Genomic DNA, 25,026 nt, shown 5'->3' with positions numbered 1-25,026 from the left:
ATTGAAATGCATGCAAAAAATGAAAAATAATCAAAGTATTTTAAATTCATGCTTGTCTGAAATATAGAAGTCAGTAAAACTTAGTCCGATAAATCATCCTCCAGATCTGTATTGATACTGATAGACAATGGTCTGATGGAACCAGTTTATTAAAATGCAGATCTTTATGGGACTTGCTTGGGCAATAGTTTAGACACTTACTGGCATTTGATAACAGCCATATCTAGCACAAAATTCAAAATGGACACAGGATAGAGGGTTGTGTTATTCCACATGGATTTACAAGTCACCAAACATAGAATTTGCTCTGGAAAAAGTATGTACATATCACCAAAAGAACCCTTCTGTTGATGGTAGCTCAACAGCCACAAGAAATGCCAATAAGCTTATTAAATATACACCTCTCTCTCAATAACTCATGCACAACTGGGTCCACAAGCATAGACTGTACTATAAGCGAGGGTCGAGTTACCAAGGGACCTCCAAAAGTAAAAAAAGAATCACTTTGACACTGAGAAAACTGTTGTGGAGGGGAGTGGCGTTAGTCAAGTGTGCTCTTTTTTGACTGAATCCTCATTTTACAATCACATCGATAATAATTTTTAATAATGTGCTGTTTCTAATGAAGTTGTTCGTTATTCTGTTTAAATAATGTTTATTTCAAAATGTCCAACATATGAAAGATCGTTCCAACTGATTTCAACAACCATCACATGTACGCAAAAAAAACTGTATTACGTCACTGCTTTTTGTTTTCTTAATGAGTCTGGTTTCAGTAATGGTGTTTAATATTATCCTGCCAAATCGGGAGTCCGCAGAGCAGGGAACTAGACTAACCGTTGATACACCACTAAACAAGATTCTTTTTTTTTCAAAAACACGCAACATTTATTTCGTGAGACAATCGTATGCGTCACAACTCAATTTTTGTATTTTTCTATTAGTACAATATTGATGTCATGATTTTATTGGAAGTAATAATTAAATTTCTTATCATCCTTGAGGATATCTCCAAGTGCCAGTTCAAGAATTCTCTGAAAGTCGCTTGCCCACAATGATCCATCTGTATCTGTGAAATCAAGCTCTTTATTTGCGAAGTATTCATTTCACTTGGCTGATTTGTTATCTTTGGTCACAGTTATGAAAGAGTCGGTTAATTTAAAGTAGTTTATGTTTTCATACACAATAACATTTATAAGTGTTTGATTAATCAAATGATGTGAGTTCATATGACCTTGGCCGCTAGATTTTAAGTTTGTAGGATTATCATGCCTTTTAACTTTTCTTTTATTCCACCTCCTTTATTTGGTTCAAAAGACATAATTAACGTGGTAATACAAAGGAGGCCAGCTTTTAATTCAGTGCAACAACACAGCAGATACTTCCGGAAGTCAGTTATCAAAACATGGTCGGCACTTAATTAGGTTCTCAGAGAAATGCTTGTGGACATAGCTATTACGGTAGATTGGCGCATTTTACGTTTAACTACAAGATGACACATTGCATTTATGACGATTATACTTAAAAGGAACTAAAAGATAGAACTAGAACACAAATTTCAATTGATAAATAATTTAATTTGTATTTATTTATTAAAGTACTGCCTCCACTTGGTGTAAGTGACATTTTCATTGAAGAGATTTCCTTAAATATTGTTAATTGTAATGTACTAGAAATGGTGTTTGTAAAGAAAATGTAAAAAGAATTGTGACCTATTTTTAAATTTGATATTTCAAAGTGTTGATTATAATTTCCAGGTCCTATCTACCGATTTTTGACGATAAAACAAGCGATACATCAGAGTTTCTGTTACCAATTTTGATCGCGATTTTCTTCAAGTTTAATAAATATGGATCAATTTTTAGGGCATTTTCTGGTATAAAAAATGGGAGCCATACCTGACCCCGTGTTATAAGTGGGTTCGCGAGTTATCGGGGCACAAGTTATTGAGGGAGTGGTGTACTGATGTGTGCAGACAAGAGTGACAGCAGAGTTTTGCAGATTTTATTTAATAGGCAATATCAGCCTCTATACTGCCAGTCAATATTATTATAGGTGCAGGGCTGATTTGTCAGCCTGAGTAGAACTAAGATCTTATTGGGACAACTATTTTAAATAGGGATATGCACATGTGACTATTTTAAATAGGGATTTACACAAGTGACTGTTTTGAATAGAGATATAAATAGGTGACTTTTTTAATAGAGATACAAACAGGTGGATATTTTTAATAGAGATATACACAGGTGACTGTTTTGAATAGGGTCATACACGGGTGACTTTTTTGAATAGAGATATGCACAAGTTACTATTTTGAATAGGGATATTCTATTTTGAATAGGGATATACACAAGTGACTATTTTGAACAGTGACATACACAAGTGACTATTTTGATTAGAGATATACCCAGATGACTATTTTGAATAGAGATATACAGACTGATTATTTTGAATAGGGACATACACAAGTGACTTGACTATTTTGAATAGGGATACACACAGGTGACTATTTTCAATAGGGATATACACAGGTGACTATTTAAAATAGGGATATACACAGGTTACTATTTTTATTAGAGATATACACAGGTGACTGTTTCGAATAGGGATATACAGAGGTGACTATTTTAAATAGGGATATACACAGGTTACTATTTTTAATAGAGATATACACAGGTGACTGTTTTGAATAGGACTATACAATGGTGACCATTTTGAATAGGGATACACACAGGTGACTATTTTAAATAGGGATATACACAGATTACTATTTTTAATAGAGATATACACAGGTGACTGTTTTGAATAGGGATATACACAGGTGACTATTTTAAATAGGGATATACACAGGTGACTATTTTAAATAGGGATACACACAGGTGACTATTTTTAATAGAGATATACACAGGTGACTGTTTTGAATAGGACTATACAATGGTGACCATTTTGAATAGGGATACACACAGGTGACTATTTTAAATAGGGATATACACAGGTGACTATTTTTAATAGAGATATAAACAGGTGATTGTTTTGAATAGGGCTATACACAGGTTACTATTTTGAATAGGGATACACATAGGTGACTATTTTTAATAGAGGTATACACAGGTTACTATTTTAAATAGGGATATACACAGGTGACTATTTTGAATAGGGATACACACAGGTGACTTTTGAATAGGGATATACACAGGTTACTATTTTGAATAGGGTTATACACAGGTGACTATTTTGAATAGGGATACACACAGGTGACTATTTTAAATAGGTATATACACAGGTGACTATTTTTAATAGAGATATAAACATGTGACTGTTTTAGATAGGGATATGCACAGGTTACTATTTTAAATATGGATATACACATGTTAATATTTTGAATAGGGATACACACAGGTGACTATTTTTAATAGAGATATACACATGTGACTATTTTTAATAGAGATATACACAGGTTACTATTTTAAATAGGGATATACACAGGTGACTATTTTGATTAGGGATATACACAGGCTACTATTTTTAATAGAGATATAAATGGGTGACTGTTTTGAATAGGGATATACACAGGTTACTATTTTGAATACGGATACACATAGGTGACTATTTTTAATAGAGATATACACAGGTTACTATTTCAAATAGGGATATACACAGGTGACTATTTTGAATAGGGATACACACAGGTGACTTTTGAATAGGGATATACACAGGTTACTATTTTGAATAGGGTTATACACAGGTGACTATTTTGAATAGGGATACACACAGGTGACTGTTTTGAATAGGGATATACACAGGTTACTATTTTGAATAGTGTTATACACAGGTGACTATTTTGAATAGGGATACACACAGGTGACTGTTTTAAATAGGGATATACATAGGTTACTTTTTTTAATAGAGATATACACAGGTGACTGTTTTGAATAGGGATATACACAGGTTACTGTTTTGAATAGGGTTATACACAGGTGACTATTTTGAATAGGGCTATACACGAGTGAATCAGCCAGGGTTTGAGATGACTGTGTTACTGCCAGTTTCAGATATACTTATAATGGTTGTGTACAAAACTTATTTCAGCTAATTATTTTTAGTAGAGATGCCTTATGTCTTTAAGATAAATGTAACCTATGAAAATAAAAAATAAGTATTTTGTTCTTTCAGAGAGCTTGATTCAGACCGTGGAGAAGCCCGAACAAACACAGATACTTCCTGAAAAAAAGAGTCTCTCACCATCAAAACCGTCTTCTCTACCCATCAGAATTTCTCTTGCACAGAGCTTGCAGTCAGATTCAGGGAAAGCAAAGAAATCAAAGAAAAGCACAGAAGTGCCCCCATTTGGGAAACAGAAGTCACTGAGTGACCAGTGTTTTATAGCTCTGTTTTGGGCACTGGTGCTAACTCGCATCTGGATGCATATTTGGCTCGTATTCCTGGTCCTTCCTCTTCCTGTCGGAATCTGGATAATCAAGAATTTAGGTTAAGACATTATTATGGTTAAACCTTTTTTATTGAGATATTTTAAATAATTTTTTTCCCATTCTTATGAAAGTGAGCTTGGCAGTGTTTATGTTTATGTTTGAGAGAAAGAAAAGGTGGGAGAAAAAGAGGGTATATATATGTTGGAATGGGAATGTGGGGGTTAGTATTTTGTATAATTTCTGCGTATGTATGTGGGTAACTTAATATGTGTAATAGTTAAATGCTGATATGATGTTTTATATATATATATATATATATATATATATATATATATATATATATAGTTAAATACTGGTTCAGTTGTTAAAAATGTCTGCATTAAATGGGGAAAACATTAAAGAACTAATAATATGAGTCATCATTATTGTCTCCATTGCAATGTTCCAGTTATTGGTTAATAACTAGTCATCGTTACAAACAGGGTACAAGTTAGGGAGGTCCGAAGGTCTACTTGGCGAGAGAATTCAAGCTTTGAAGTCTGATGTATTGTCATGGTTCCACGACCGATATGAAATCCTAATGCCACGATGGCTACATGGACTTGTCAATCTAGTCATTATGGGCGATAAAAAGGTACACTTTACTGCACTCGGGGCTCAATCCATGTAGTCATAGTAAAGGGAAAAAAGTGCAATTTAGCTACAGCATGGGCTTGTTAATCTAGTATGTTGAGGACAAATGTTGCACTCTGTACAGCATGGATTCATCAATCAAGGCTTGATTGTTTACAAAGAGACATGCTTATGTATATCACAAACTCATCAATTTAGTTATCATTAGGGAACTCTAGGGTTCATTCAGTTACTAAATGGGTTTTTCAGTCTGTTCATCATCCAGGACAGAAGGATATTCCTGTATATGTTGGGTTCATCCATATGGTTTAATGGTATGGAGAATCATTGGCAAGAATAAAAACAGCTCAAATACTGACAAATTGGATGAACTGGTCACAATCCTACTAGAAGTTTAAAATATAAAGGCCAGAAGAGATTCCATAGCTCTAAATGATAGATTTCCGAAATTGTGCCAATTCAAAAACCTGAAAGAAAAGGCTTCCATAAATTTCTGATCTCCTAATAGTGAAAATTACTGTCAGCCTTTTGCTTGTAGAGAACTGCTCAAGAATGTCTTGACTGAGCCCATGAGACTTCTGCAGGACAAGATGATATCGTTATAAATTTATGAAATACTTACCATACACTGTGCTTGATACACATAACATTTTCAGCAAATTTTTTTACATATCCTGCCATCATGGCTAGGAAGTCAAGTGGTCTAAGGCCCACCTTTAAAAACCACACACATCTTAACTTTTCTGCTACCAAATATAATGCCTACCAAATATAGTGCCTACCAAATATAGTGCCTACCATGTGTAGCCATCCATGTGCTGAGAAATGATGTTAAACCTACAAAACTAAAGCATTCTGCCATCATGGCAAGAAGTAACAGTGATACCACTACCTGAACCTGATAAAGACCATACTGGCCCATTCAGTTATTGACCTTTATTACTAATCTTCTGTTTACTTAACTATAAAATCACGGACTTCTCAGGTATCTTGAATCCAAACTACCATCAGACTTAGGTGTGGATTCAAATGAACAATGGACTATTCAATCATACTTAAAACATTAATTAAAGACATATTCATAAAGAAATAACATACAGTTAACTTTGTTGAATTGGAGAAAACTTGTGGCACCACATGGAAGTTTAACATTGTAATGAATGAGCTATTCAACTTGGGTCTAAAGGGTCACCAGCCTGTATTGACATGGAAGCCGCAGTGGCTCAGTGGTTAGCATGCCAGACTCAAAACTGATATAGTGTGGGTTATACCATGGTGTGTCCTTGGGCAAGGCACTTTACTCCAATTGTCTCATCACTAAATAACCTACATGTGTTGCTGTGCCATTTAAACCCAAGCCTGTCTTGATCAGCCAGTTTTGGAAAGATATAAATTTCACAATTAAGGTAGGTACCACACTTTCTAAAATCTGTCCCCAGGATATGGGTATGCAAAAAGGTCTGCATATTGTCAGTCCCCCTCATTAACATAAAAATTAATGGCATAGTGAGACACCATAGCATAAATACCGATTATATATTATATGTTGAATACGTTTTTTTATCAGCAATAGATCAAAGAGTATGCATTCTGTTGAATTTCAGGTAATCTTATACAGGGCTTAAAGACATGGTCAGAAAACATGATCAAAAGAAAATGAGTTGAAATTTTCCAAGTCTGAAATTGTATGTAGTTGTGCTGATTTTATAGAATTTACCATCTTGATGTCTTTTGTAATCCTGTTTTTGAGATGACCATTTTAGGGCTCATGTTTTACTGTAAACAAAAATTTCTTATGCATATTAGGTAGCACAGGGACAGATGTCAGAATCCCTGAATTTAGTAGCATACTAGAATGTCTTTATCTGGTTTTAAGATCAAAGATAGACTATGGCTCAGTTGTGTTGGATCATTTTGTACTTCTTCCCTGCAATTGTTTGATCAGATACACGTTGTGACTTTGACTTTCTTTGGTACACTTTAGAACTTCAGGAATCCTTTTTTGATGCAGATGAACTTCCACGTTATCTCCTATACTGTAGTACATAGTATGGTACCAAATTATCCCATAATCCATCTGATATTGTTGTCTTTTAGTCCAAATACCAAGCCTTCTATGTTGAGGAAGTAAATTGCAAATAATCTGTTGGCATAAAAGTTAATCCATGTCATTAAGCAGCAGAAATCAGCCCTGTAAATGCTGTTCCCTGCAATCTACACCTAGATCACCAAAATAATATTTTATCTTTGCCAGTTTCTAATGTCCTCATTAAATCCTCTTGTTTTTCAGGGTTAATTTCATTTTGAGCCTGTAAACTAGATAAGACCTCTACTTTTCAACAGAAATTGTAGTCATTTTGAAATTTTGATTTGCATTGAACCTCTCATAAACAAATTTCATGTTTTCAAACTACTTTTCAGACAAAAAGTCTGGAGAAAAGTATTGAATTTGACAACCCATTAATACCAGATCTTACTGAAACATGATTTGCTCATACAATCTAGAAAAATGTATTTTGTACTTATGGCTGCATAGTTAGATTGGTTCTGTGCATCACTTTAATTTGATGGATTACCAGTTGCTCATGATATTTGTGTGTATGATAGACATTGAATTTAAAGTCACAAGCTGATGTCCATTATGGATGCCACAACAGCCATTTTGAAAATCCCATTATTGCCTAACTTGAACGGATTGATTGACATTGAATTTAAAGTCACAAGCTGATGTCCATTATGGATGCCACAAAAGCCATTTTGAAAATCCCATTATTGCCTAACTTGAACGGATTGATTGACATTGAATTTTCACCATTCTGGCTTATTACGATATCTGGTTGGTCCTAAATAAAAATGTGCCAATCTGATATCCAATATGGCCTTCACAACAGCCATCTCAAAATCTTGTCATTGCTACTCCTTTTGTACATAATATGGCATTAGTGAGGTTTTCACCATAAGCATTCTTATCATGTCTGAATGGCCCACATGAAAAATGAGGCCAGTTTGATATCCAATATGGCTACCACTACAGCCATTTTAAAATTCTTAGCACTAATCTTTCTGAATGGATGGTCACATCTACATGGGGTTTTCACTTAAAGACTCCCAAATAAAAATGGTGAGTCTAATTTCCTGTATGGTCACCAGAGCATACATCATACAAAATTTGTTACTGCAACTCAGCCTGAACAGAAAGATAGATATGGGGTTTTCACCAGAAGACTTTAAGATGCCAAGTTGGTCTTAATAAGTGGTGTCCATTTTATGTCCATCATGTTGTGAACATCTTGAAAATCTTGTTCTTCTGAATTGAAAGTCATATTGGCATGAGTTCTAACTGAAACATATCTTACGATGTCTGGTTGGTCGAAAATGAAAATGTTGCTGCTCAAACATCCAGTATGACTGCCATGGTGGCCAATTTGTAAATTTAGTTAATGTACTTCTTGAGAAGAAATATCCATATCTGCATGGAGTTTCCTCAGAAAGACATGATATATAGTGAGATGGTGCTGTTCAGACTTTCAGTATGACCACCACAGTATCAACCTGGAAATCTTGTTGCAATAACTTCTACTAGATGATTGGTCATATCTACATTGTGTTTTTACCAAAAGACTTCTTAATGGTGTCAGGTTGGTTCTAAATGGAAATGGTGCCCATCTGATATCCAATATGACATAAAATCTTGTTATCATTACCCCAAAACAGACAGTCATGTCAACATGGAGTTTTTAGCAGGAGACATCTTATAATGTCTTGCTGGCCTTAAATGAAAATGGTGACAATCTGACATCCATTATATCCACCACAGAAGATTTTTTATTTTAAAATCTTGTAATCACTGAAGAATACCAGAGTCACTGAAGAATATCATAGGTGGTTTCAGCAATCAGTATCGAAAAGGAACAAATGATCTTATTGTCCTTTTACAGAAACAGCCAGCAAATTAAACCCGCTTTCTTAAACCCCGATTTATTCATGTCTGTCTGATATGAGACTTTGTCATTGCAGAGATAAATATATTGTCGCTAAATAGTTTGCATGTTTTTTTTTTCTTTCCAAACAACAAATAAATGAAATTAAGTATTTTCTAACTGATCATGAAATTTCATACTCACAAACTTAAAATGATTCAGAATATTATAGACAATTAAAGGACAGATAAAGCAATCAAGGCTGCCCTGCATTGATCCAATTCAGAATGCAAGATTTGATGTAGTGATCAAATATTATATAAATTGGCATGTTTTGTATAATATTGTCTCCTTCCCCTTTTTGCTTGGGATGTTAAATTGGTCCAACTTAATATTTTACTAACAGAGATAACTTTTGTACTGTGGGATGTATCCTCAAGGTTCTAGCTGAGAAAGTCTATTTTAAGGAGCAATGTTTATATATATATATATATCATCATCATCAATGTGACTTTGTGTATAGACATCAATGGACTTTACCAGACCCAGAACTGAACTTAATACTCAAGTCTGATTGTTATCATCACATGCATCACATTTTCTTTGTTTCCACTATATAAAGGTATCTACAGGGGACCTGTTTATAAGAATTCTTAAAGGACAAAAAATATTCATTAAAGTCAGATTTGATTGGAACAGGAAAGCTTTTCATAGATGTTATAATCATTAGGACAATTTATGCTGTATTTCATATTTTCTAAATATGATTTCTTATAAATGGGTTGCAGTTTACTATATATGCATTTGTTTGTCACATTATTTCAGATCATCTCAGTACTGGAGCAGAGCCTGGACAAGGTCACCAGTGTGCTGTTTATCCTACTGTTGTTGTTTGGTACAACACTTATTTCAGTCGTTGCAGCCATACAGGTGTGTAATTGACTTCTCTTTCAGTCCCATTTAAATTACCTAATAATGTTAAAGTTAAACTTTAACTTGCATTGATTTTACAAAACGTTGTGTGAGTTACATATTACAATCCATTTAGATTGAGTTTACAGTTGACTGTGCTTATTAAAGGTGAACTTCCTGACAAATCTTATTGTGCTGCTCAGAGACTCCTCGTATAGAGTCATCATTGAGGCAGCTACAGTCCTGGTATAGAGTCATCATTGAGGCAGCTACAGTCCTGGTATAGAGTCATGAGTGAGGCAGCTACAGTCCTGGTATAGAGTCATGAGTGAGGCAGCTACAGTCCTGGTATAGAGTCATCAGTGAGGCAGCTACAGTCCTGGTATAGAGTCATCAGTGAGGCAGCTACAGTCCTGATATAGAGTCATCAGTGAGGCAGCTATAGTCCTGGTATAGAGACATCAATGAGGCAGCTACAGTCCTGGTATAGAGTCATCAGTGAGGCACCTACAGTCCTCAGATGTTTTACATTTTACCTTTGACACTCGCAGCTGATGCTCCACTCAATCTGAATTGATAGTTAAATGCTCCCAAAATTCTAGACACAGGATTAATTTGTGAAATTTAATGTTTTTTTCTTCTTTTCATCATTGTTCATATGAGAAAAATAATGTTGAACCAAATTAAGAACGAAAAGCTACAGTCATGTCCATAGCAGAGTTTATGCTTTTCTCAGTTAATGCTTTCCTAACCTCTTATACAGTTGTGCATAAGTATTCCCAAACATGATATGCATGGGATTCGTCAAAATTTCCTTAACTGTGTATATCTAGAAAACAACTCCAGTTATAACTCAAACATTTAACTCTTGCATAACCAGTGTACAAGGGAATTTAAGGCGATAACATTGTTTCATGTAATTTCCACCTTTTCTTCAAAAACATGTTGCCCCAACATGGCTTTTTCATTTTGCCTTTATTCCATTATTGTTGAGCCCACTTTGGCCAAAGCTTAACACAGAGATCTCTTTGGTGTATGTGTACATCTTTAGCCATCAGACATACATCAGCATCCTAGTGTTTAGGTAGGAAATCAGTTTTATCAGTAATGTTACACTGTATGTAGATGCATCTTGGTGTGTACAACACCAATTTATCAAATGCAGGTGATGATACTTCTTGTTTGAATTTTATGTCATTTACAGAAATTTAATGTAGATATTGGTTTGTGCAATAATCTGTTACCAACCTTCCTACACAACCACAGGCAAAGATGTAAAAATGCTTGAAAAGTTAAGCATTTAGGTTATGTTGACCATCAAAGAAGTTAAATGTAGAAATAATTAGTGTATTTAGGTCATGTAAGCCATTAAAGAAGTTAAGCATGGAAACATTTAGCATATTTAGATTATGTAAGCCATTAAAGAAGTTAAGCATGGAAACATTTAGCATATTTAGATTATATAGGCCATTAAGGAAGTTAAGCGTGGAAGTAATTGGTGCATTACTTTTATATAGGCCATTAAGGAAGTTAAGCGTGGAAATAATTGGTGCATTACGGTTATATAGGCCATTAAGGAAGTTAAACATGGAAATAATTGGTGCATTTAGGTTATATAGGCCATCAAGGAGGTTAAAATATTCTAATTATTTGGTTGATGGTGTAATTACAGATACAGCAGGAAAGCATGTATCTGGTGAGCACCACAAGTAATTTGCTGAACGAAACACTTCATCCAGAGATCAGCCAGTAAATCTATCTTTTTCTATCTTTCTTACTTTCTCAGTCATGATCTTTCTGTACTTTCCCTCTTATGGTAAATGGTTCTTTTCTTCGTAGCAAAACATTTACTTTCAGTAACAACTTCACATATTATTATGCATTTTAACAAACATTTTGACTGCTCCAGTGGCCTAGTGGTTAGAGCGTCCGCATCGGATGCGGGAGGTCGTGGGTTTGATCCCTGGCTGAGTCATACCAAAAACTTACAAAAATGGTACTAACAGCTGCCTCGTTTGGCATTCAGCATTAAGAGGTTAGTGTTAGGACTGGTTTGCCTGGTGTCAGGATAATGTGACTGGGAGGGACATGATCCTACTTGTCTGCTGTTGTTGTTGTTGTAGGGTTTTAAACCATTTTTCAGCACACGATAGGCTATACATGGCGGCCAGTATTAATGGAGGAGGAAGATCCCGGAAAGAACTACTGACCCATGAGAAGCTACTGGCAGGCTTTCTCACATACCCACATTAGCCAAATCTGAGACTCGATCCCATGCAGACGGGGGTGAGATGGCAGTGATCCGTGACGGAAATTGCTTTAGACCACTCGGCCACTTGGGGCCCCATACATGTCTGTGACATGATGCTTCAGTGTTAGATCTCACCATAAACAGACACACTGCAGACATCATAGTGATATGACTGAAAAATTGTTAAAGCTACGTTAAAAATCCAAATCACACACACACACACACACACACACACACACACACACACACAAGCAATTTGCTGTGAATGTTAGTTTCCATAATCAGTATTAACTTCAGTTTGAATATTTGACCATGCGAAGATAAAATATCAAAGTACCATTTATACTTGCTTAAAAGTCTAGTCGTACAGAAAATGACAAAGATCCATATCTGCTGTAGCATAATGCACTGCAGATCAGGGTCTGTGTTGTTTGTTTTACAATTTATTCCTAACAAACTGCACAGACCTAGATCTGTCAGCAAATTGTGTGATGGCATATCTGGGTTTGTGCAGTTTGCAGTTGGACTCAACTTACAAGCGAGTACATACAGTGTACTCAATTTATGGCCTTCAGATGGCAGTAAGTTTAAGTCAACCAGTAACTCTCAGGGCAGGATGATAAATGTTATCTCCAGAAATTTATATGCATTATCTAATTGAAAATGTTAGTAGAGTCAAACTTCCATTTATGTAGACTCAAGAAAAAGACATCCACATTATATTGATTTGATTTAGTGCTTTACAGCACTGCAACACCAGCAGGTTATTTAGTGCCAAGGCAATTGGAATTAAGTACCTTGCCCAAGGACACATCATGGTAGCTGACCCAGGGTGATACAATTATAAAATTTGAACCAGCACCTGTTTATTCATGAGTTCAGCATGCTAACTACTGAGCCACTGCAGCTCCCCATATAATACTGAGTGTGATAGTTTGAATAACGGACAAATTATATGGAAAATAATTTACATTTCTTTGAAAATAATTATTTACTTGAAAATTTGCTTTCTTTCAATTATTACATTTTATGATTTGGGGAAGAAATGAAAATTGAATTGAACTGGGCAACATTTATATTTTACTGTTCAATCATGGTAGGGCATTGTTGTCTCTTATCTGTCGACAGTGACATTAAAGTTGAGTGTTAAAGTACTTGCAAGTTTGATGTAAGGGGAATTCCTTAACATACGGATGCAAGTGAGACTTTAGGTTCTGCGGAACATTTGTTTTTCTTTTCAAATTTTTGTTATGTGGCAAATCATAATTTCATGTAAGTTAAAAATACAGTATGGTTTTGGTTCAGTTGTTATTACTTTTTTCTTTCTTAAAAATATCAAATAAAACAACATTTGATTATTGTTGTAGATGGTTGCCCAACAGTGATGTCATGCAGACTGCAGTCGACTCAATGGTTGGCAATGCCTACTTGTATGGCAGGAACTGGATTGCTGGCAGGGTAAATTAATCTGACCTTTTATGTACTAAAACTAATGTACTTGCTTGTTTTGTTTCCAGCTGGTGGAAACAATGAGTTTCATGTGGCATAGGAATATTTTGGAGACATCAGGTTACGGTCTATTCATAAATCAAGTCAAATGAGTTCTTTCCCCAACTTGTATCAAAACATGAATGCAGTTTTTAATACATACTCACTCTTTTACACTTTTGAAATATTCTAGCTTTACTGTATGAATGAAATTAAAAACAATTGGGATTGTTTTACTACATCTAAAAGGGTTGGCAAGTGCTTGTCAGAGAAGTCATCTGGTCATTTTCAATCTCGGAATGAGACATGGAAATACGGATTGAACAGCTATATCAAATGCCAGATCAAGGATGTAGAGTTCAGTGGGTATGTTAGAAAATGTCTTACATCTTGCCAGTGTATGAACCATCAGATATTTTACTCAGTGTAATTACTTTATGTGTCAGACTTTCTATGGCTCAAATGTTTATGTAATTTGATTGTTGATGCTGAAGAAAACAAAGAAGCAGGGATCCAACCTAGAACCACATAGACTCAAAGTGAGTGTGTTAACACTGCCGTCTGTAGTGAACAAATCCTGTTCATGAGTGTTCATAAATAGTTTGCTTTTACTTTGGCTTTGTACAATCTGTTCATATAATGAAAAAAATACAATGAGTTCACTTTTTATGGAGTTTTTTTCCTCATGGCATTACAATTATTGTGGATTTTGTGGTTGCTAAAAATGATGATTTTAATAACCCAGTGAACAAAAAGAGATCATTATTTACACTACCAAGTATTTTTTTTATTAATAAGGGAATTCATAGTATTCAGGGACTGGATCCTTGTTATCGGCGTATGAGGCAGGTGATCATTAGCCTGATAGGCAGGGTCTGTATCTCTGTAGTTAAGGCCTGTAACCTGGTAATCAAGGTCAGTAGTCTGATAAGCAGGGACTGTAGCTGGGTAATTAAGGCCTGTAACCTGGTAATCATGCTTTGTAGTATGGTAGTCAGGATCTGTATCCTTGTAGTCAAGTCTTGTATCCTGGTAATCAAGGCCTGTAACATGGTAGTTGAGATGTGTAGCCTGGTAGTCAAAGTCTGTATCCTGTTAACCAAGGCTTGTAACGTGGTAGTCAGGATCTGTAGCCAGGTAGTCGAGGCCTGTAGCCTGGTAATCATGGCTTGTAACATGATAGTCAGGATTGTTCTGTTGTCTGTTATTCAAGGCATGTAGCCAGATAATCATGGGTTTGTACCACAGTACTTATAGTCAGTAGCCTTATATGTCTTTATTTTCAACATTATGCTAGTAGATACTCATCGCACCTAGAAATAAAAACTTTATTCATAACTTTCATGTAAATTAAGGGCTAATGATCATGTTGATAGGTGCGGGACCTTGTAAATGGGGAGTCAGATAACAACACTCAGATCGAAACCAAGGTCCTGGAGATCTGGGATGGACTGTACGATAGCTGGCTTGCCAGGGTGAGTACACCTTAACACAAGTTTCAGATATATGCATGAATGAAAAATTATATTCTGTAAAATTTTGGATTAGCATTGTTTAATGATTGTGGCCTCTTTGAGAGAGTACTTCCTTTTTCCTTGAATCCTGACCTAGCTTGCCTCCTGCTCATAACAAAACATTCTTTCTGTTTAGCTCCCGTGCAAATTTCAACATTTTACCTCCATTATCCAAGGAGAGTTTTGCCAGTAGTTTTCAAAGCCTAGTCTCAGCAAGAGTTTGTATGTCCACAGTTTGAAATACAAGTTAGCTGAATTTTTTTTATAACTTTCATAACTGTAAGGTCTTTTTTATCTTTAAAACTGCTGAAACAACACACTGGGACCTCCTCATTACAAATGAAGCTAATCCAGCAGCCAGCTTGACTTGCATTTTTAAAACTCTAAAAGCTTTATACACAATTTCTTAAACAACAGAATAACAGCAATTCCTGAACTTGAATCATTTTAAATTTGTTTATAAATGATGCAGATCTGTGATCTATTATTTCCACTGTAACTAAAGATTTTTAAAAATAAAAATGGAAAAGGTAGTTTAAATGAAAACAATAAATGCTTGACCAATTTTAATCGTAATTGAATGGGATCATGATCTTTTTTCAATGAAAATCACCAGATAATCAGCTGTTACAGTTGGCATTTTATCTGCTGTAAGTCAGAGGTGTGATTTGTAGGCACACTTTGGCCTCTTTTCTACAGTTCTTGGTTTATAGCAACTTATTTTCATTTATGTGGCCGGCTGTTTTTTATATTTAAAAAAAAAACAAGTACAGGGATGGTTAATTAGCACCTCATCCAACACCTCCTTTGTGGTAAATGTTTCTGTTTAATGTGATTGATTTTACTTGAAAATTATGTGAGCTTTCTTAGACTTAGTTTTTGCATGCTTCTGTTTATTGGTACATGTGTATTATGTTTGCTGTGATTGATCTTCAAAGCAAGGAATTGAGTCAGTCTGCATTCATTGTAGTTTATTTGGTGATTAAAATCTTTGATCCAGTTACACCGTACCAAGCATTTGTGTGTTCAGTAAATTTATACCAGTTTGCTTGAATGCTTCGTCTTTCTGCCAGTTTACTTGACGGCTGCCTTTTCATAGTTTGTTTGAATGCTGCTGCCTTGTGCCAGTTTACATGTACATTGCCTATTTATGCCAATTTGTGCATCTTGATATCAGTTTGTACTTTTTGTGACATTTTATACCACTTTATGCTAGTTGCTTGGATGCTGCCTTTTTGTGCCATTTTGTGCTTCTTTTATGCCTGATTCCTAGATCACTGCCTCATTATATCAGCTTGTGCCTCATTATGTCAGTTTGTGCCTCTTTATGTCTGTTTTCATGAATGCTGCCTCTTTATGCCATTTTATGCCACTTTATGCCAGATTACTTGAGTGGTGTCACTTCAGGATAGATTACTTAAATGTTTCTTTATGCCAAATTACTTGAATACTGTTTCTTTATGCTAGTTTTTTTTAATGCTGCCATTTTAATGACAGTTTTTGCCTCTCTATGCCCATTACTTGAATGCTGCCTCGTTATGCCGTTTGGGCCTCTCTATGCCATTTGGGCCTCTCTGTGCCAGTTACTTAAATGCTGTATGTGAGTTTGCTTGAATGCGATCTCTTTATGCCAGTTTCAGACATGCCAAACCTCCTGTTTTTTGCGGGAGACTCCCTGAATTCAACCTCACCTCCTGCAGTTCCACGTTATTTTTTTCTCCTAGAAAAAATTTGTTTTGTAAAAATCAGGAAAAATTCATTTCGTTTAACGAAAAATGTTTTGGACATTCCCCATTATGTAAGACCGGAAGTGTGCAGAAGTTCTTTGAAAAGTGCTCGAACTTGAATCCATATGTTTGGTGATCTCTTCTACAATATCTGAAAGAAAGGGAGACTCGGTTAAAGTAGGAAAGTCAAACAAATATAAAACTTCTTTCCAAGCTTCTTATAGCCTGAAATTTCCATGCCTGACTCGTGGCAGTGATAAACATACAGCATTTTGCAAGATGTGCAATTCATGTTTCTGTGTTGCCAGTGGTGAACATGATGATTGTCAGCAACATCTCCAGTCACAAAAGTAAGTTTTTAATCTTACTGTTTATTTTTATGGCCTTAATTTGTGTGCTGCAAATTGTAATTTGAGTGCCAGCACTAAAATTATGATTATCTTTAGCGAAATTAGGATACACTAATAGATCGGTTAAATCAGGTACAGTTGAATAAATGACAATTGAATCAATACATCTGCAGATACAAATACTAAGACTTCATTATTATTATTATTAATATTATTATTATTATTATTATTATGATTTAGCTGTAAGGGGTCGTCCATTTAGTACGTACACATGGAGGGGGAGGGGGGTAACCCAAATGCATACGCTTGTGTATGGGGGGTGTCTACTGATAATGTACGTGCGCATAAATGGGGGTGGGGGTGAAACCTCGTTAATAATTTGTATAATACGTAACCTGTTTGACTGGGTTAGTGGCATTTGAATTTTAGCAGACACTAGACAAACTTTTTAAAGTAAAGCAGCTTTGATGCAGCCAGCCATTCAACATCAGTGGACTATCTGTTTTATTAAACACGTTAATATTATTAATCCTTGATCATTTCTGCATGGATTAAATATAGGCCATTCTATAGAACTCGGGGAGGGGGGGGGCATCAAGCGTATGCATGTGTATGGGGGGGGAGGGGCCAAGATTCGCCAGATTTTTGCATACATACTTAATGGATGGCCCATAAACCTGAAAATGTACTTTAACAATTTAGATTTATCAGCTCTTTCCTAAGAATTACATCTACTTGCCTAAGATATATAGTAAGATCCGGAAGAGAAACAAATACTTAATTGTGCCTGAAGTTTTAACAGAAAGTAAGAAACATTAAATGCAATTAATTTTTGCGAATGAATGCAATTTATATTTTGTTGTCTTTTGTTTCTGAGTCAGTATTTTAAATTTCATGGACTTTATTTCACAGGCACTTAACATCTGCACAGACAAAGAGAAACACCTATGATGTGTCACATTTTTTCAAACTTGTGGATTCATCCCTTGAAGAAGCTGTGACCAAAGCTGAAGCACTTTTTACTGGGTTTCACTGTTAAGTTTTGTTCAGTCTGTTATTTATGAATTGTTGTTTATTATTTAAAAATAAACCATTTTAGAATTGAATTAGTAGATGTTTATTTCAAAATCATTAACTTTTTGTAAACGTGTTCAGCATGTTTCTCCCTTGATGAAATCCTCCCTGAAATAATTGAAATCTCCCTGAAAAGTTTTCAAAATCTCCTTCAAGGACTCTCGTTTGTGCTTTATGCCAGTCTACTTGAACATTGGCTTGTTTCAAGTTTGCTTGAATGCTGCATCTTTATTCCAGTTGGCTTGAATGCTGCATCTTTATTCCAGTTGGCTTGAATGCTGCATCTTGATGTCAGTTGGCTTGAATGCTGCATCTTGATGTTAGTTGGCTTGAATGCTGCATCTTGATGCCAGTTGGCTTGAATGCTGTATCTTGATGCCAGTTGGCTTGAATGCTGTATCTTGATGCCAGTTGGCTTGAATACTGTGTCTTTATGCCAGTTGGCTTGAATACTGTATATTGATGCCAGTTGGCTTGAAATGAATACTGTATATTGATGCCAGTTGGCTTGAATGCTGTGTCTTTATGACAGTTGGCTTGAATGCTTCATCTTGATGCCAGTTGGCTTGAATGTTGCATCTTGATGCCAGTTGGCTTGAATGCTGTATCTTGATGCCAGTTGGCTTGAATGCTGTATATTGAAGTCAGTTGGCTTGAATGCTGTGTCTTTATGCCAGTTGGCTTGAATACTGTATATTAATGCCAGTTGGCTTGAATGCTGTTTTTATGCCAGTTGGCTTGAATGCTATATCTTGATGCCAGTTGGCTTGAATGCTGCATCTTTATGCCAGTTGGCTTGAATGCTGTATATTGATGCCAATTGGCTTGTATGCTGTGTCTTTATGCCATTTGGCTTGAATGCTATACCTTGATGCCAGTTGGCTTGAATCTGTGTCTTTATGCTTGTTTACCTGAAAGGCATATCTTAATGATAGTTTGTTTGAAAGCCATATCAGTAATGCCAGTTTAGTTTGAGTGCAATATCTTTAATGCCAGTTTGTTTGAATGCCATATCTTTATACCAGTTTGTTTGAATGCCATATCTTAATGCCATTTTGTTTGAATGCCATATTTTTAATTCCAGTTTGTTTGAATGGCATATCTTTAATGGCAGTTTGTTTGAATGACATATCTTTAATGCCAGTTTGTTTGAATGTAATATCTTAATGCCAGTTTGTTTGAATGCCATATCTTAATGCCAGTTTGTTGGAATGCCATATCATAATGCCAGTTTGTTTGAATGCCATATTTTGAATTCCAGTTTGTTTGAATGCTATATCTTTAATGCCAGTTTGTTGGAATGTCATATCTTAATGCCATTTTGTTGGAATGCCATATCTTAATGTCACTTTGTTGGAATGCCATATCTTAATGCCAGTTTGTTGGAATGCCATATCATAATGCCAGTTTGTTTGAATGCCATATCTTAATGCCAGTTTGTTGGAATGCCATATCTTAATGCCAGTTTGTTTAAATGACATATCTTAATGCCAGTTTGTTTAAATGACATATCTTTATGCAAATTTATTAGAATGACATATCTTAAAGCCAGTTTGTTGGAATGCCATATCTTTAATGCCATTTTGTTGGAATGCCATATCTTTAATGCCAGTTTGTTGGAATGCCATATCTTAATGCCAGTTTGTTTAAATGCCATATCTTAATGCCAGTTTGTTTGAATGACATATCTTTAATGCCAGTTTGTTTGAATGACATATCTTTAATGCCAGTTTGTTGGAATGCCATATCTTAATGCCGTTTTGTTGGAATGCCATATCTTAATGCCAGTTTGTTGGAATGCCATATCTTAATGCCAGTTTGTTTGAATGGCATATCTTTAATGCCAGTTTGTTGGAATGCCATATCTTAATGCCAGTTTGTTTAAATGCCATATCGTTATGCCACTTTGCTTTAATTCTTTGTCGTCACAAACTTGGGCCTGCTGCTCATTAATTTTTTACCATATTTTTATATTAGTTTTGTTAATTTTACCAACTTTGATGTTAATTGCTTGAACTTTGGATGTGCCTTTTTAAACTTTAATCCCTTACATTTGCAGTAGAAATAAAGTTTTCCGATTTGCACTGGCAGGCATTGTGGTATGTGTTGTTGGAAAATGGGCTACGTTTTTCAGTTTACACTTGCAGGAAATACTAGGTTATTCAGCTCTAAGTCATGCAAGTCACCAAACATAAATCATTAGGTTCTTTCAAATTTGCTAAGATTCTACTCAGCATACCCATCATTTATGAAATTTTTCAGATATTAAAAATGCTTGTCTTGCTGTCTGGATTATTATTGTGCGAATTGAAATAATTATTCTTCCCAAATATCTTGTACAGAAAATAAATATATAAATAGTGTACTGATGTGCCAGACGCATTCAGTCTTACTTTTAAGTGGGCATGGTAAAAATGGTTGTGTTATATCCTTGGTTGAAAATAAAAGTAAACAAGTTTTGGTGTTTTCTTTTACAAATCAAGAATACTAGTTGTGTTGAGATTCTGCAGTTGGAGTTAGATGTGCATTTCCAGCTGAGCTATCCTTTTTGAATTTAGATGTGCATTTCCAACTGTGTTATCCTTTTTGGAGTTAGATGTGCATTTCCAGCTGAGCTATCCTTTTTGGAGTTAGATGTGCATTTCCAGCTGAGTTATCCTTTTTGGATTTAGATGTGCGTTTCCAACTGTGTTATCCTTTTTGGATTTAGATGTGCATGTCCAACTGTGTTATCCTTTTTGGATTTAGATGTGCATGTCCAACTGAGTTATCCTTTTTGGATTTAGAGTGACATCTGCTTTTCTCCAAAGAAACCTATTGAGTCAAAACAATTACAGTGAAAAACAGACCCAGTGAGACACGGTTCTGAAAATCTTATGGAATCTGCATAACATACAAGGGCTATTTTAAGATTTGCCTTGTCTATGGAGTTACATCTATTTGGTCAGATTCCGTATCATCGCCATCTTCAGAAAAGCTGTTTTATGCCCTCATCAGTTATTGTTTTGGGTGTTGCTGCATCATAGGTCTTGTATTTATCCTCATTTTCAAGATTGACCACAAGGTGCTGTGTGAAAGTTCAGGTCAAGTATACATCCTTCTTTCAAGTAGCATGATACTTTTGAAATATATATTATTGCCCAAGCTAGAATTTACCAAGACAGTGCATTTATAATTATGTTTGGCACAGCATGGATTTTGCTGGCATTGGTTACCTTTGAAAAGTCCTTTAATGTTATCACCCTGTAATCACAAAAAACATCACATAGTATGATGTAAAAGAGGTAAAACAAATCAGGTTTTTTTCAAAGCAGAGCATGTTTCATCCATTAGGTTTTGTATTACAATATGTATTGATGTTGCCATAAAAGATAATCTCTAGTCACAATAGCTGCTAAATGTTTATATGGTAAGAACATAAACATGGCTCATGTTCATAAAATTATGTTATAATTTAATTGAGCAACAGTTAATACATATTGAACATTTACAGGTACAGTCATAATATTTGTTCTGCTGTAATACAATATTTTGCATAGCTTGTCTATAATCATGACAGAGAAGATGAACAAGTTACCAGTCATGTGTATTTCTGGTTGAGTCAAAGAGCTGCACAACAGTGAAATGAAATGAGTTTATTAACATAAATGTATAGTTGTAAGCCTTATTTATTTCTTAAGTAAGGCTGGTAAACAATATAGTTACAATGTGACATAATTATTTTTTCTTAAGGAGTGAATATGATGTGTATATGCAACTAGAGTGTCATGATCCTTTTGCTAGATCAACCTTGAAAATAGTGTTTTGGGGGGTTTATTGTTCCACTGTAAAATACAGACCCCATGCTGAAAATAAGTCAAGTATATGTAAAGCAAGTGCATTATCAACACTAAAACATGGTATGCCTTACTATCTGATTAAGATACTGTTTATGACTTACTGTCTGATTAAGATAATGTTTATGACTTACTGTCTGATTAAGATAATGTTTATGACTTACTGTCTGATTAAGATAATGTTTGTGATTTACTGTCTGATTAAGATAATGTTTATGACTGACTATCTGATTAAGATGTTTATGACTCACTATCTGATTAAGATAATGTTTATCACTCACCATCTGAGTAAGATAATGTTTATGACTCGCTATCTGATTAAGATAATGTTTATGACTCACTATCTGATTAAGATAATGTTTATGACTCACTGTCTGGTTAAGATGTTTATGACTTGCTGTCTGGTTAAGATGTTTATGACTCACTGTCTGATTAAGATAATGTTTATGGCTCACTGTCTGATTAAGGTAATGTTTATGGGTTACTGTCTGATTAAGATAATGTTTATGACTTACTGTCTGATTAAGATAATGTTTGTGATTTACTGTCTGATTAAGATAATGTTTATGACTCACTATCTGATTAAGATGTTTATGACTCACTATCTGATTAAGATAATGTTTATGACACACCATCTGAGTAAGATAATGTTTATGACTCACTATCTGATTAAGATAATGTTTATGACTCACTATCTGATTAAGATGTTTATGACTCACTATCTGATTAAGATAATGTTTATCACTCACCATCTGAGTAAGATAATGTTTATGACTCACTATCTGATTAAGATAATGTTTACGACTCACTGTCTAGTTAAGATGTTTATGCCTATCTGATTAAAATGTTTATGACTCACTGTCTGATTAAGATAATATTTATGGCTCACTGTCTGATTAAGGTAATGTTTATGGGTTACTGTCTGATTAAGATAATGTTTATGACTCACTGCTTAAGATAATGTTTTTAACTCACTATCTGATTAAGATAATGTTTATGACTTACTGTCTGATTAAGATAATGTTTATGACTCACTGTCTGATTAAGATAAGGTGTATGACCACTGTTTGATTAAGATAATGTGTATGACCCACTGTCTGATTAAGATAATGTTTATAACCAACTGTCTGATTAAGATAATGTTTATGACTCACTGTCTGATTGAGATAATGTTTATAACTCACTGTCTGATTAAGATAATGTGTATGACCCACTGTCTGATTAAGATAATGTTTATAACCAACTGTCTGATTAAGATAATGTTTATGACCAACTGTCTAAGATAATGTTTATGACTCACTGTCTGATTAAGATAATGTTTATGATCCACTGTCTGATTAAGATAATGTTTATGACTTACTGTCTGATTAAAATTATGCTTATAACTTAAACTTACTAGTGCTTTCTATTCAGCAAAGGAAGGTTTGTTAGGCCGTTGTTGGTTTTGTTATAATGTACCAAATTGTTCTCTGGTATAAATACGTTTTTTAATCACATTTAAAATTAAATTATTTGATAATTAATTCAATAATTTTGTTATAAATCTCTAAGTTTAAAATATTTGTTTTTGCCATATTCTTTTGTATTAATTTTCTTTGATAGGTTGCCCTAAAAATCTTGAAAATTGTTCAGGGTTAGCATTTAGTTGCATATTTTTGCTTTATTTGGCACCCTTCTGTCCACTGTTTATTACACTGGTCAACAGTGAAATCATTACTGACTTGAAAAGGCCCTAATCTGTAGTATTTTGGTGTGCCGAACACGAATATAACCGTGAAAAATTTGTATTGGCTCTCGTTTTGAAGATATTCATATACCTCATTTTCTATGTTTCACTGTGTAAATTTCTCCAGTAGGACTGCAGCAACATCCGGAATAATGATGTAACATTGCATAATACCATCATGCTCACATCATCCACAGTTGATTGCATCATTTTCTGATGCAATGCAATACTAATGCCATGCGGCTGCTGAAGTAAGTTGACGTCAGCAGTGTACTATACATGTGTAGGCCTATTATACTAATGCCAGGTGGCTGCTGAAGCTGACGTAAGCAGTGTACTATATAAAGCCCAATCAGATAGGTTCAGCATTTAAAATATTTTAGACGTTGTGCGAGACAGTTCAAGCTACTGTTACATAAAACTTATTATTTTATCCATTTACGTACAATAAAGAACAGTAATGCCTCGAAAGTGTGTTAATACCGCGGACAATTTTTGCTATATTTGTGGGGAAGTGACATTTGCCAACCAGAAGAAAAGTATCAATTCTCAAGTGAAGAAGGCATATCATCTTTACTTCGGATGCAAGGTTGGTGACCAAGACAAGCCTTGGGCTCCGCATATATGCTGTGCTACATGTACAACACAGCTTTCACAGAGGTTGAATTGCAAAAGGTCATCAATGCCGTTTGCAGTCCCAATGGTGTGGAGAGAGCCAAGCAACCACCTAAATGACTGTTACTTCTGCTTGGTTCCTCCTCTTTCCGGCGGAATAACGAAGCGAAAGAAGTCGAGAATAGTCTACCCAAACATTCCGTCTGCATTGAGACCAGTTCCACATGGTGAGGGACTTCCTATTCCAGAACCTCCAGCAGAATATTCTCTTGATTCATCTGACGAAGACAAAGGTGAGTCGACCTGTTCTTCTCCTGGTCATCAGCATGCAGTGATCCAGATTTTCACTGTGGTGCATCATCAACCCCACACAGAATAACACAGGAAGAACTAAATGACCTGATTCGTGATTTGGACTTATCAAAGAACAAGGCAGAATTGCTAGGATCAAGACTCCAACAATGGAATCTTCTAGAAGAAGATGTCACAATTACTGCATATCGAAAGCGCCACCAGCAATTGGAGCCTTTCTTCAGAAAGGAAAGTAATC

General features: G+C 35.1%; 1 protein-coding gene across 2 annotated transcripts in view; it reads left to right on the top strand.

Annotated features, from left to right (window-relative positions):
- LOC149791360 (transmembrane protein 245-like) overlaps window positions 1–25,026 on the top strand; it is a 71,073-nt gene that overhangs the window by 14,955 nt on the left and 31,092 nt on the right. For both annotated transcript variants that reach the window (XM_089969903.1, XM_089969904.1), the window contains exons 4-9: window positions 4,174–4,488; window positions 4,913–5,064; window positions 9,809–9,913; window positions 11,568–11,644; window positions 13,514–13,604; window positions 15,011–15,109. In XM_089969903.1, the coding sequence (XP_089826029.1) occupies window positions 4,174–4,488; window positions 4,913–5,064; window positions 9,809–9,913; window positions 11,568–11,644; window positions 13,514–13,604; window positions 15,011–15,109 (839 nt within the window). The remainder of the gene's footprint in view (window positions 1–4,173; window positions 4,489–4,912; window positions 5,065–9,808; window positions 9,914–11,567; window positions 11,645–13,513; window positions 13,605–15,010; window positions 15,110–25,026) is intronic.

The sequence above is a fragment of the Sinohyriopsis cumingii genome, chromosome 9, assembly GCF_028554795.1.
Source record: "Sinohyriopsis cumingii isolate HCF-2022 chromosome 9, ASM2855479v2, whole genome shotgun sequence".
Classification (NCBI taxonomy): Eukaryota; Metazoa; Mollusca; class Bivalvia; order Unionida; family Unionidae; genus Sinohyriopsis; species Sinohyriopsis cumingii.
Note: the sequence above shows the minus strand (reverse complement) of the source record. Positions and strands in the feature narration are given on the sequence as shown.